General features: G+C 40.4%; 1 protein-coding gene across 2 annotated transcripts in view; it reads right to left on the bottom strand.

Annotated features, from left to right (window-relative positions):
* Positions 1 to 14,049, bottom strand: part of GLI3 (GLI family zinc finger 3) — a gene marked incomplete at both ends in the record, with an annotated part of 191,625 nt that overhangs the window by 51,245 nt on the left and 126,331 nt on the right. For both annotated transcript variants that reach the window (XM_084306660.1, XM_084306661.1), the window contains 2 exons: positions 5,042 to 5,243; positions 13,267 to 13,413. In XM_084306660.1, the coding sequence (XP_084162786.1) occupies positions 5,042 to 5,243; positions 13,267 to 13,413 (349 nt within the window). The remainder of the gene's footprint in view (positions 1 to 5,041; positions 5,244 to 13,266; positions 13,414 to 14,049) is intronic.

Here is a 14,049-nt window from a genome sequence, read left to right as displayed (position 1 = left end):
TCATAAGAAACTGATTTTTAGCATGTTATGAGATGGCTGTGGTGTATTCTCAGTTACATCTGCACAGACCGTAAGAAAATCTCTTCTAGTAGGTGGAACTGCTCCTGACTTAAACAGTTTGTAGCTGACAGGGAGTTTGGCCCATTTTCTGAGAACTGTAGATTTGGTATTGTAGGGCTGTTAAGGGACTGGAAGAATAACAGAGGTTCTGAATTTCAGATCATACAGAACATGAAGTCCCAACCTCCTGTGTTTATTAAAGACCAGCTAATCTTTTGTAAAGGTTTTGAATTGGTACTCTTAATATTATGGGAAGTGATTACCCCTGCTATAATCACGCTAGGCCATGCTGCCTCTCAGAAAAGAAGTGCTAGTGAAGTGCAAAGTCTAATAATTGTCACAGGTAGCAGATATAACATGTAAGTACATCCTGACAAAAGATTAATAGCAGGGGTGCTGCACTGCAGGACTGAGGCAGGTAACCAAATGAGTAAATGTCAAATGAAGGATTATCCTCATTTGATGCTGTTTCATACGCCTACTTTCTGCATAATCTTTCCCAGCTGAGACCTAAACCAGGTGTTTTCAAATGCACAAAGTAGAAGCTCTACCTGGTGTGCTAAAGGAGATCCACTATTAGCTGTCAGCAGGAGCGACATCTTCTTTTCAAGTACTCAGCCAGTAGTCAGGATACAGCATTATGCTGCCAGCTGACAATGACAAAGCGCCCGCCAAGTCGAGCCCTATCTGGATTGTGCTAAACTATTATTATTTATTATTCAAGCTGCAGTAGTACCCATGTCAAGCACCAGAGCCCTCTCGTGCTGGTCTCTGTAAAACCACAGCCCAAAATGTCTCCTTTTATTTGGCTTCACCCTCAACATCCCACAGTGCTCATACAGAGGGTCCTAGGCTGAAAAGCTGTGTGAAACACAGGATGTAATCTTTTAGCCAGAGGATGCACCTTTTTTTTTAGCCAATGAAAAGACCAATCAGGTCCTGGAGATACTTTCTTAATACAAGTAGCACCTCTGCAAAAATAGATTGGAAAAGCATTGAGCCTACAAAATCAAACATACCAGAACTAACCTGCCCGTACCCTCTTGTTCTCACTCATCAGTCTTTAATTATGTGACCATGCGCCTTTTTTTCCCCCTTCAGGATGCTTACCTCGTTCAGGCACAAGACGCACAATATTCTTCACTGAAAAACACTGATATTTTTCTTCTCCTTGCCCAGGGTATTGCCCATGGGTCTTCTTTCCACTGTATTTAAACCTTCTGTGAATACATAATTACTGATACCCTCCTGAGCTTCTCTACTGTGCTCATCACCGCAGAATCTAAGTACTTCACAAAACATTAATGCTTTCAGCCTCCCTCTGAGGTGAAGGGGAAGGACTCGATTTGCACAGGCACATGAATCAAAGACAGACTAAGGTAAGAAGTGCCACTCATTGCGGTTGCCCAATTTCAGACATGGAGGCCTGATCTCCTGGGTTAATTAACATGACACAGCACATGAAATTTTCAAAATAGCTGTCAGTAGCTTCAAGCCATGGCTGTGAGCGCTCAGCTTCTTTGCAAAATTAAGTTTTATGCTGGGCCTCCAGAAAAGAAACTGTATGACATGACCCTGATGGTCATTTCTGACTAGTTCAGTTTGCCCAGTGTCACGCTAGGATTTTGTTGCAAGAGTAGAGCCCACTCTCCATGCAGCAAATAACCAGGTTAAGATGCTCCCTTCTCTTCTACAGCTGCCTGAGGCAGCTGAGGGAGAGTCCCGCAGCTCTGACTGATCCAGAGAGGTGGCTCAGCTGGTGCACTGAAGTAGGCAGAGATCCTGTGAAAAAACACCGTGCAACCCTAAAATTAAAGATGGTATCAACGCACAATCACAAGGGGGCAGTACCTTCATTCTCGTTAATGACTGGCTTCTGCATGCCTTATTTTGCAGCTTTTTCTCTCGTCTAGTGTAATCTTTCTTTGAGTTATTGGAAGCATTTTGTCCCAGTGTGCTTAGCCTTGACAGTTCCTGGTCTGGCACCTGTTTCCTCTGAAGACTGCTTTCTTTTTCACATTCAAGGAAGGAAGGCTGTTATGGTTGGGCAGACAGCTTTGCCTCCACAAGCTTCCCAAGGAGGTAGCAGCAGATTAACAGGAGCTGCAGCTGCAGGGAAAAGTCCTCCTTCCTTTCTGTGGGCCCTGGACTGAAACACGCTGAATTCTTAGTAAACATCTATTTAACACATGCTAATTGAAATCTCTTAAAGGCTTATCACTGGCTGAATGGGACAAGCTCTCAGGAACAGCAAAGACCGTATCTATAGCATCTAGGTGACTTTCCTCACGAATTTTAGCTTCTCAGAGAAATGCTAGCAAGAGCTCTTCTACTATGTACAGGAAAGTCTGGTTTCCCCTAACGTCATTCTGAGAAATTAAGAATTTTTCTGTGTGTGTGTGTTTTTTGTGTGTTTTTTTTTTTTTTTTTTAAATACTCAGCTTTAGATAGTCATCTGCCATGAAAAAATGCTGCCAAGCGTAAATTATTTGGGCTCAGTTAAAAGTAATTGGAAACAAGATCTAGAAGTAGAAGGACTGTGTAATGTTAAATAAAGTTAACAATACTGACATTGCCTAAAATCCAAATCCTTCCTATCTTGGAATTCCGTGTGCAGAGCTGAACTATACCCTTTTCTTGCTGTAACTCCTACGAGATTTACCTGCAAGTTTCCAGAAGCTGGGATTTTACACTAGGAAAAGTTTTTTTCTACATTTTGATCACTGCTGCAGACAGGATATTAAACAGGATGAACCTATGATTTGATTCAGTACAGCAGTTCTTGTGCTGAATGCATTATTTACAAGACAGTGAACTGCAATAAATGAAGTTTTACTGATAGCTCTGTTGTTATTTAGTCTTGGAATTTACTAAAGCAATGAAATGTGGCCTGGGTTGAATACCTTATGTCACTGTTTATTTTAGCGTAACTCTTTTGCAGACAGGTTTACATGAGAGAAGTTAAAAGGCATCAACAGAGGTGAGTTTCAATGCTGGGAAAAGAGCTAGCTCTCTCTCCCTTTCCCTCCTTTCAAAGAGGGAAAGAATGGAGTGATATGTTTACCACTTTTCACGATGAACATACTCTCGTAAAAAAAATATATATATATATTAATTCAAAATGGTGTGAAATTTTATATTATGCATGCCTGGAAAGTATAACCAGGGAGTGCTGAAAGTTTCAGCCAACCACAGGCTCAGTTGCACAAGCCTTGTTGTCCCCAGTGACACCACTTCACAAGACCCATTGTATCAGTGGGTGCTCCCTTCCTTACTCAGTCTCTGCACATAAGTTCTACAACTGCCTTCAGCAAAACTATTCATCTGACTCTGGCTTGGCAGGTATGGCCCTTATGTCTGTGATCTGATGTGTCAAAAATATAGAGCAATCATTTCCATTTGTGGGGGAAGAGTAAAAGGAGGGAAGACTTACTCCAGCGTAGAGAGTATGCCAACTTTCATGCACTATTTGCTTAACCAAAGTTACAAGCAATGGAAAAGGAGGTTAGTAATTGAAGTGCCATCCCATCTTAACGACAGTGGGGATAGTACACCTCCATACAGCAGATATATTTAACAGATGTGGTCCAAAACTGCTGCCAGCTACTGATATAAATCATATTCCACATTAGGGAGCTTGGTAATTGGGGCTGTGGTTACAAAGATTGTAGAGTTGTATTGCAGAGCTATGATATCATACCTGTGAAATACTACACAGCTATTCAAGTACATCAGAGCTATGGAACACGACTATTTAAAAGAAGTGCTTAAAAAAAAACACGACAGCACTTATGCTAATACCAAATATTTACAGTGCTGTCACTTTCAAAGTTTGGCAGGCTCATGGTTTCCAACACACCAGTTGCATGCCCCATTTTCTCCAACAGTGCAAATCCCCATAGCCACTTTTTGAAGTTTTAAGTGTGTCATTTTTGCTGGAAAGGCATGTTTGAGCCTTGCCAAAAATGTTTTTTTTTTAGATCTAAAGAAATTGCTGTGGGGACTTGCTCCTTTCCCTCAATGCAAATTGAAGGTGGAGGTTGCTTTTAAGCCAGGGACCAGCAGTACTCTTTGTTCGAGTGCCACAAATGCAAAACCAATACTTTCTGAGACTTTGGAGAGGTGGGGGACTTTTATTTTTTTATTTTTTGAATACCAAAGGAGCTTTTCTCAGTTAAGATATAGCAGTGTCACACGTACAAGAATGTTCTGCAGTTGCATCTCCATTTTTATGCTGCTTTTCATTTTCTTCCACTCTGGCTTTTGTTCCATCTCCCTGTGCTCTGTTTGCTTCCCTTTCCTTTCTCCCTAAACAGTACAGTTTCTCCCTGCCTCTAACTCTGATCTGCCTTCACAACAAGCATTTTTGGCTCCTTTTTTGCACATGCAAGTGAAGTGGCCAAGTGAAAATCACAGCATTTCTGATGATACTGGATGATAACAGCACTTCCTTGGTAGGAAAAAAAAAAAAAAAAAAAAAGATAATTCAGCCACAGAAAGTCTAATCTTTCAATATACAAACTAACATATGAAAAAACTTGAGCATGGATATCATGGATATCAAGAAATTCTAGCGAAACATTTTAATTGAACAGCACCGTGTGTCTGTGCTTTACTGTCTGATGATTGTAATGTATGAACATTTCACTCAGATATATCTATGAACAGAAGAGCACAAGTGGCTTAAGTCACAAGCCTATCCTAGAACTTCTCTGAATACAGATTCCTGAGTAGACACACACACTGGATAATAATATGCCAAAATGTCCCTTGTAGTTACCTTTCTGAGCAAGAAAAAAAGTATTTTATACTTTAAACTAAGCTCTAGTGAACATACAGTATAGAAACTGTAAAATACAAGTATACACAAAACAGAACAGCTACTTAAGATGTGAGTGTACATTCACACTTGTGTGTGCCTGTGTGTGTGTGTATGACATACACAAGAATATACAATATACATAGAAAATGCTGTTCTTACCTTATTGCACTTGCAGATAAGTGGCCATAAGAACCACTGGCTGAGGAACTGCTACGAGAATTATTGAGAATTGTGACCAAGGAATTTGGAGATGTCCGTATCATGGTCTGAAGGTCAAAGCTGTGATCAGATAGGGGGGATATGGACAACGTACGCTTTCGGCTTGGTCTAGCTGACAATCTCGGACTCGGAAACCTGGCGCCTGTTATGTAAACACAAATAATTATCCACCGGGGTACTTAATCGCATTTATTTTTTATCAGTGATGGGTAGAGGGAGTCACAAGACACCAACATGCTGTGACAAGCCCACTCTCTCCACTTGTGATCTACTGGCTACGATTGAGGAAAATTAGGATGAAAAATCTATCTTCCTGTGGCTTACCTCAGGGGAGCTCTGTTTATTAATGTGCAAGCAAAATGATAAATTGCTAAACAAAAGGAAAAGACTTTTATGAGTTATCCCTCTCATTTCTGGTGATTTATGAATCTGATGGCTTCTTAGACATTCACGTCATTAATTCAACCACAAGCAATGAGACAGTGGTTCAGATCTGGGCTACCAGCAAACCCAAACCCGCATCATTTAATACATACAGTCAAAGCTAAACTTGTAAGATAAAGTGTAGAAATGAAGTGGCAGCATTTCCTTTGTTGACAGTAGTGCTGCCTGTGCGATACTTGATGCAAAACTAAAAATCAGTACTGAAAAAACACTGTAAAGGCCAGCTCTACCAACAGAAGTCAAATTGGCATTCAGGACATTAGATTGATAAACAGTAGGCTTTATTTGAATTTGTCCAAGATCCCGTATTCTTGTGCTGGGGGGCACAGGGGCCCACAGGTTGCCAGATTTCCTTAGAACTAAAGACTAAACTTTTCAAAACAGTAAAGAGAAGGCAACCATACAGATACCATTTAAACAAATATGTGCTACATTTCTAAATTCTCTGTGCTGCTTTGAAAATCTTTGCCTCTTCTGGTCTATTTTACCTTGACCTTTACCATCAACCAATGATCTGCAGTCCTGACGGAAGATAGATCACCTTAAATTTCTTCCCCTTATTTAATTATTTTCCATCTCAGTTGAAACTGAAGAGAGAATTAGCCTCCCTGCTGTGTACTGAACTATTTCCTGTAACAGTACTGCAGCTTCTACCTTTTTAATCCCTTTAACCTGCTACAGTAAAGGACTGAGTCCTAACAATCCTGACAGCCAGGGTCATGCAGGTCTTTGGTTTAATGCCTGCGTTACAGCTACTTCTCCCAGACTCCTTGACTTCATCTGTAACTTGCTTGTAATTAACAATGGGCCACAAGCCTCCATTATGGGTCTGCTTTTCTTGATTCTTCCTCATCTCCTGGTGCTCAGGACAACTTTTCAATGGGCTATTTACATTTATGTGCCTAACTTTAACCAGCCTAATGGACTGCAATTAGTCCAATCTCCAGGACACAGCTGGATTACAGTCTGCCATTACACTTTCCTTACACATCTGAGTGGGTTGCCCTTCTCTCTGTACATGCTATCCAAGATTTTTATCTGGTATTAAAAGCTGCCACTTTATTACAGCTGTGCTTGTGTGATCAGATCTCTGCCTGTAGTCCTTTTCCTAATATGTGTTGAGTTTTGCCTCAACTGCCAACGTGGGTGTCAATTCTCTTTGGCATCTGGCTGACACGTTGTTTTGTATTGTTTTTCCTTCTATGCACTAGAGTCCATAGTGTTTGGCCTTTCAATGAAAATTCACAGTCTTGATTCATCATTTTAAACTTAGACATAGTCATTTATTTCTTCCTAAATCTACTACACTTTATGTAATCCTTTCTATCTCCTTCTTACAAGCTTGCTATCGTACTGCATCTGCTTGCTATTTTCTTAGTACCATGCTCCATATCTTTCAAAGGCTGAAATGCTTTATTTGTGCCAAAATAAAACCCAACACTGATCAGCAGCTATAAGAAGCTGCAATGTATTTAATAAGGAAATTAAAGATACACGCTATGGTAAGACAAAAATAGCAATACTTTGCACTTACATCTTTCATCCACTACTCATCTGCTGACTGTTCAGCCAGCATAAATTAGAACAACTCCTCTGAAGTCAGTAGGGGTAATGTAACTTGCCTCAGCTGAGGATACAACTTGAGTGTTTTATAGGTGAATAAACTCTGTTATTGCTGTTTTACAAGGGGGTGGCTTAAGTACAGGTGTTCCTGGCTAAGCAGAAAGCAAAGGGGACAAGACCTGACAGACACTGGCTGACCAGCGAAGTGAGATGTTGTTCAAGCACCATTACCACAGCAGCATCTATTACCAACTATCCCAATGGTGTGTTGTGTATGACAGGAACCGTTTGTAGTTATGTGAACACTGATGCAAACCCTCTAGCACAGACCTCATCAGGCCAGCAAGGAGGCAGCAGGCATACTCAGAAGGGGACAAGACCTGATTAAATTGCTGTATTTAAGTCTAGAGTCATTGTGCTCTACAGATGTCACTGTTTGAGCAGTTTCAAATGTGATGATGGATCTGACGTGCAGTTTTGAATCTGTACAACAACAAAGGGTTTGCTCCTTGGGAAACTGGGAAAGTTGCTAGGAGCCTGCAAAACGTGGCTTGATGGATACTGAATCTAACTAGAGACGGGGTGCATAGGTTTGATCAAAAAAGCAGAGCAGTTACTAAGAACACTAACAACTGAACATCTTTCATTTGAAGCTAGAGTATGCAATAAAAGCAGGAGACAACAGCTGGGTTTTGCTTCTTCTCTGATCAGCCACTATTTTCTGTGCCAGCAGCACTCAGCTGAACTCATCAGTACTCCAGCCCATACCTCAGAGGGGTCTGAGCAAGCATCACCAACAACTGTTGAAACCTCTTACAATCTTGGAGAGAAGCACAGTCACCCTCAGCAGATCACCCAGGAGTGAAATTCATGCTCTCCATGGATCCTCAAAAACTGCAATAACTTTTGTCCTCCTCCTGCCTTTTCTGGACTGAGCCCATCTGCTTCACCCCTTGTCTAAGTCATGCCATGGCTCTTCTAAGCGCTGCTCCCAATGCTCATGAAACCTCCCCGTTGCCTCCCAGCTGCTGCCAGCAGCCAGCCCACTCCTCACCTCAGCACAGGGCTACTCCAGGCCTTGTGCCAGGGCATGCCTGTCCCCTGCACTGTGGGAGATGCACGAGATCTGTGGGCAGTGACAAAGAGAGAGGTCTCTTCCAGCTACCAGAGGAGAAGTGCTGGGCATTGGCTGCAGAGAGCCCAGACTTCAGCCACACCATCCAGCAGCTTGGGGCTTCCTCTTCTCCTCCAGGCAGTGCCCATTTCTAGCCCCACCTAGATAGGCGTATTTGCCAGCACCCTCCATCTACCTGGGATGGGGCCAGTTTCCCAAGGGTGAGCAGTCCCCTACACACAGGAGGACATTCCTGCTTCACAGCAGGAACCACAGCCAAGGTCACGCAAGAGCTCTGCAGGATCTGACAGTGGGAGAAGGGGATTCGCTTCAGGGGAGGCCACAACTTTCAAATAAAATACAATTAAATGGAATTACTGGTTGTTGTTTTTTTCAGATTCCATGGTTTAATTAGATTTTACATTCTTAAAAAGTCTTCAGCATGAGCTGTCCATTCATTAGCCTGCAGAATGTTTGCTAAACCATTCATTTAGTATAACATCATTCTTACTCAGTCTATTACTATAAAAAGGACTAGATCACAATTTGTAAGTTACTCTGACTACTAAGACAAACTCTTCAGCCTTGCCCGGGCGTTTATTTTAAACACAAACACTTCAATATTTATTTAGCAATTTGAGATGTTTGCGCACTGTATTCTCCCACTGAAGCATTACATTCCGCACTCTTTATAAAATGCTTTAAAACCAAAAAATGCAGGACTAGTGATTCACTAAAAATCCATTTACCTCTGTGCAAGCACTGAAAAAAAAATCAGCTTTGGCAAAGCATGTAAATGTAAGCTGACAGTGAAGATTTGTTTAGGAATGTCACCCTTTTGGAGCAGACATTATAGTAAAAAAAAAAAGCCAGTAGCAGATAGTAAAGACTACAATGTGCCAACAGAAAACCCAGCAGGTGTCAGAAGAAAAGATCTTATTCCTGGGGTGGAGATCAATTCTAAAATAACAGATATCTATCTCCATCATAAATTTCAAAAATGGAATATGCCATCCAGCAAATTTGCCCATGAATTTGATTTCTGAGTTGAAGTTTTTAGCATTACTTAATCATTTATAAGGCAATCTTCAGACATGTATCATTTATTCCATCCCTCTAAATCAAACCTCATCAAACCTGTTTTATTCTATCCCTTTAAATCAAACTTCTTTGAACCCATCCAAGGCATTAGTTTCTATTGAAAGTTGTGAACATGGAAGTTTGGTGTTGTGTGGTGGTGTTTTGTTGTTTTGTTTTGTTTCATTTTTAGTTAAAGCATTCTTTTTTCTTTCTTTTCCTTTTGGCTTCTGCTCACATATGTGTAAACTATGTTTTTACTTCATGAGAGTCTGTCATGAATTTTGTCTTTGTTTCCAAAATGCTCTAACACTTGTCAGTGCAAGTGGAAAATGAATGTATTTGCTATTCTGCATTCATTCTCCAGATGTGGTTGAAAATCAGGAATCAAGCAAGCCTAAATTCAAAGCTCCTCATATAGGTTCAACTCCTCAGGTAAACCTACTTCGTTACATCAACGGGGCTGCTATCAGTGTCTGTAATGTCAAAAGGGGGAGGCCAATGCTGAATGGCTTCTGAAAAGGGAAAATCTCCTATTCTGGGTGAGCACAGGCAGAAGTTAATCAGAATGAGGATATTAATACTGATTGGAGGTGAACCTAGAAACTTCAGGGAACGTACCTGCCAACCTTAAATGTTGGACTAGATGATCTGAGAGATCTTTTCCAACCTGAATTATTCTATGGTTCCATTATTCCACTAAACACAATTCAAAAGCAGAGTACAATTGATTCTCCAAAAGAAATATGCAGACATCAACCCCAAAAGTCGCGTGATTTTTAGAATTATGTAAGTGATTAAAAGACACGTTTTGCATACAGTATCGTTCCAGCCACAATAATGAATTACAGTTGTTGCTACTGTCAATAGCAACAGCTAGTTCTCCAGCTATTCTCCTGGTTACTTTGATGTTATAATTAAAGCTAACACATCTGACCCCATAAGATCAAGCAAGATGATGGGAAGACTTGGTGAGGGACTTTGGCTGTCAAAGCGGCAGAAAAGCGTTATAAACAACACAGAACTTTCTGGTCCACTTTTCATGCCGCACGTGAGAGGATGAGGAAACACGCCAATCAAGCATACAGGAATTTGGCCTTACTCTCCCACAACATACTAAAACGTTCACGGGCGGTGAAGTTTAGAGCTTCAAGAAGTTTCTTCCTCCTTGGGCAACATTTAAGTTTCTGATTAACCCTTCTCTTGCTCATATCATCCACAACTGTGGGCATTATTATTCACATTACAGGACAGGGTAAAGATGCCAGATTACTGTGCTAGGTGCTGCATAAGCACACAGTTAGGAGACAGACTTGCTTGACAAAATAAGAACAATGTCTTGCTTGTATCTATTGGTTGCTGTGTGGAATAAATGAGCAGCAGTCTTTGAGTTAACTCACTCAGAATTTGATAGCAGATAATGAAGCAAACTACCAATCTCTCTTCTGTTTCCTTTGACGAGACTGGGCAAAGGTGAAAGAGCACTTTTAAGATCACTATATAAACCCTTAAGAAGAAAGATGCAAACAAATGACATTGCTTTGCATTGATCACTGTACTCAGCTATTAAATGAAAACATGGGCATTCTTATTGTGTTGTGTTTTTTTTTGTTTTGTTTTGTTTTTAAAAAAAAAGCCTTAATATTGGCTTCCTGCTAATTGTTTTGTTCTCTTTTCTAATGTAAAATTCTGACAAAGAAGAAAGGCGTTTTCTTTAGCATGATGAATGATAGGACATTCAGATTCTTATTTAATGACAATTAATTTACTCTTTACCCATGCAAGTTAGGATAGTTTTAATTAGTTTTTACAAAGTAAAAGGGTAACTTCATACTCTATTTAGATAAAAGCAGCTATTGCCTGACTAAACACATTTTCATCAAATACAGAAGGTGAGCTGAGTGACCTTAGTAGGATTCGTTCTTATTTTAATTCTCTATTTACTGTTTAAAAATAACCCATTTGCATAATATTGTTACACACTTTTTGTCTTTAACTCTGAAATAATCCCTAATTGAAAAGTTGCCACTATATTGAATCTCGAATGTGTGATTTTAATTTTTAAAAACAAACACAAAATAAATTAAAGAGCACATTTCAAATATATAGCTGCTAAAGCTGGTGACAGCAAACATCCTTATTAGAGCTAGTGTTTAGGTACATTTTATGAATGGGATGAAGTTATGGGCAAAGGTCAATACACTTCCCCTTAAATAAGAAGTGATAATATGCTTGGGATGCAAAAACTGTAATTCTATGTAGATTACAGCGTATATAATCTCTACTCACACAAGAAGGTCCTTTGTGCATATGCCATTATTGGTATGCATACTGCAGTGCCTTCTGATTTTCTTAGGTTTTCTATCATACACCTAGGTATCCATCTTCCTATAGACTGAACAGGCCCATTCCATCACGTCTGCAGCTAAATACGTGGTTAGGAACTTCTATCTGTGTGCATTTGGGAACTCTCCCAATAGGAACCGAAAACATTGCAAGTACAAAATATCCCTTTACTTCAATGAAGTCACATCCATTTACACAAGCTAGGGATTTTTCCTCACAACTGGAACACAGCAGAAGATTTACATTACCTGAACTGCTACTACAACAGAATTTCCATTCTGCAAGCTATTATTAATATGCACTAATTGCACTAACAGTGTACCTCATCTTTCCATATTCCTCTCAAAATCCAAATTAGGAAGTATCAAATTCATAAGCTTTCAAGCACTGAAACATGCACATTAATTCCTGTTCCATACTCCTTTTATTATGTTCCTCAAATGCATCCAAGGTATTTTACATTACTGTGAAATCCCTGTGCACACTGCCAGTGCAATATGAGACTGATAACAGAAACTGAATTAAAAAAACCCTTCATTATCAAGGTACCAAAATGGAAATAGTTTGCCTTCCCAGTTCCACAGTGATATGTCTTGCCTGATTCTTGTAAAGATCACTGGTCAGTCAAATATTTCACACTCCCAGGAGTGTGTTTTGCAGGGGTAGCTACCTATATTCCCACTTGTTCCAGGGTTGGAAGGTGAACCTTCCAACTCCCACGCTCCTGGGGATCAGCAGCTATGGCATGCAGCCAACAGTGGGACACGGGTAAGAAGAAACCACATGCTAACAAAGATCTAAAAAAGCTGTGGGACAATAAGGCGGTCTAATGCTATTGCATTGCTCTGTACTACCAAGCAAGAGTCAGCAGTGCTTGTCTTTTGTTACCGCCTTTTACTTCCCTTCTGGAAGAAACAATGTTCATCCCAATAAGCATACAAACATCTTCTGACTAGAGGGGAGTACTCTGCATTACCTTTCAAGCTGATCAAAAGAAGCAACAGTGAACAGTTGGGAATGGTCTGCTCTCTTTTCTTCCTTCGCCAGAGAAAGGGAGATATGTTAAAGGTCTGAAAGATGCTGAAGTGGGTAAAGAATGTTCTTAATACTAGGGAAAACTAAGACAGGATCCTTAAGAATTCAGCAACCTGCTTCACCTTAGAAGCAGTATCAAAGTCTGTGATGCCTACGCCTACAACTTGTAGGCATGCCTACCATTCTCTAAAAAGGAGGGTAACATGCTCTCCTAATGGAAAAACAGACATAAACCTTTTATTAACAGAGAGCTCATCAGGGGAAATACTCACCCTAACGATGAAAGTGAGTTACTGATTGTGAATAGAAAAGGACATTTTCAAAAGCACTCAAGCCCTGCTGGAAATAAAATGTATAACCTACTTTCAGGAGCAGTCCTGTTCCTCTCCCTACTTTCTTTCATAGTTCACTTTCAGACTCAATATAACCTCTGTACATCTGGCAATCAATGCTTAGGTCTTCCAGCCTCATGAAGAGACTTGTGTTGACTCCCACTTCTTTATCTGCGTGGAGACCTTTTGGGTCAGACCAGGAATGACAATAGGGTTCCCTTCGCAGGACTGTATTTCTAGAAAATGTCACTTACTATCCATGGCATGAAGATATTCCATGTGAAGAGCACCGGCTCCAGCAGTGGCAGCTGAAGGAATGATGTCTGCATACGGGCTGCGCTGGCCTGCCAACAGAGCCATCTGATGATAATATTCAGCTGGACTGACGCCAGCATGTGGAGCTAAAAACACAACATAAAAAGCAGCGTTAATGACGTAAGATAAACGAAAAGGAAAGTTTTATCACATTTCTGGTTTCTCTGGCTATTAAAACAGCTTGTTTATTTTTTTAATGTAATGCAACATCTGCAGTAAGCACTACTGGTCAATGTATTTCAACCAATGATACTGCAAAGACACCATTCAAAACCAGCAAGCATAAAGTATTAATGAGCTCAGTGATCTCATTTTTTTTATATTATTAAGTGATTCAAAAAGTGACAGGCTCATGGCAATGGAAACTAGTACGATTTATTTCATTCCATAAAAAGCTAACCACATGCAGGAAAACCTTCCTAGAGCTTTTTTCTCATTTACCTCACCCCTGGCCCAAAGGAATCCATCACTAAGGTAACAACGTGGCTCAACTTCCATAACCATTCAGATTTCTGGAGTCTCTGCTCAGAAGACCAGAGAAGGGATCCAGAGGAAGGCTAAAAAGATGCTCAGAGAGCTGGAACACCTCTCTTATGATTAAAGGCTGAGAGACCTGGGGATGTTCAGCCTGGAGATAAGAAGGCTTCGTGGAGACTTCATTGTGACCTTGCAATACTTAGGGAGGTCTTATAAAGAAGATAGAGAAGGACTCTTTACTTGGG

Source organism: Netta rufina (assembly GCF_964035555.1).
Source record: "Netta rufina genome assembly, chromosome: 2".
NCBI classification, from domain to species: Eukaryota; Metazoa; Chordata; class Aves; order Anseriformes; family Anatidae; genus Netta; species Netta rufina.
This window is presented reverse-complemented; position numbering and strand designations above follow the sequence as displayed.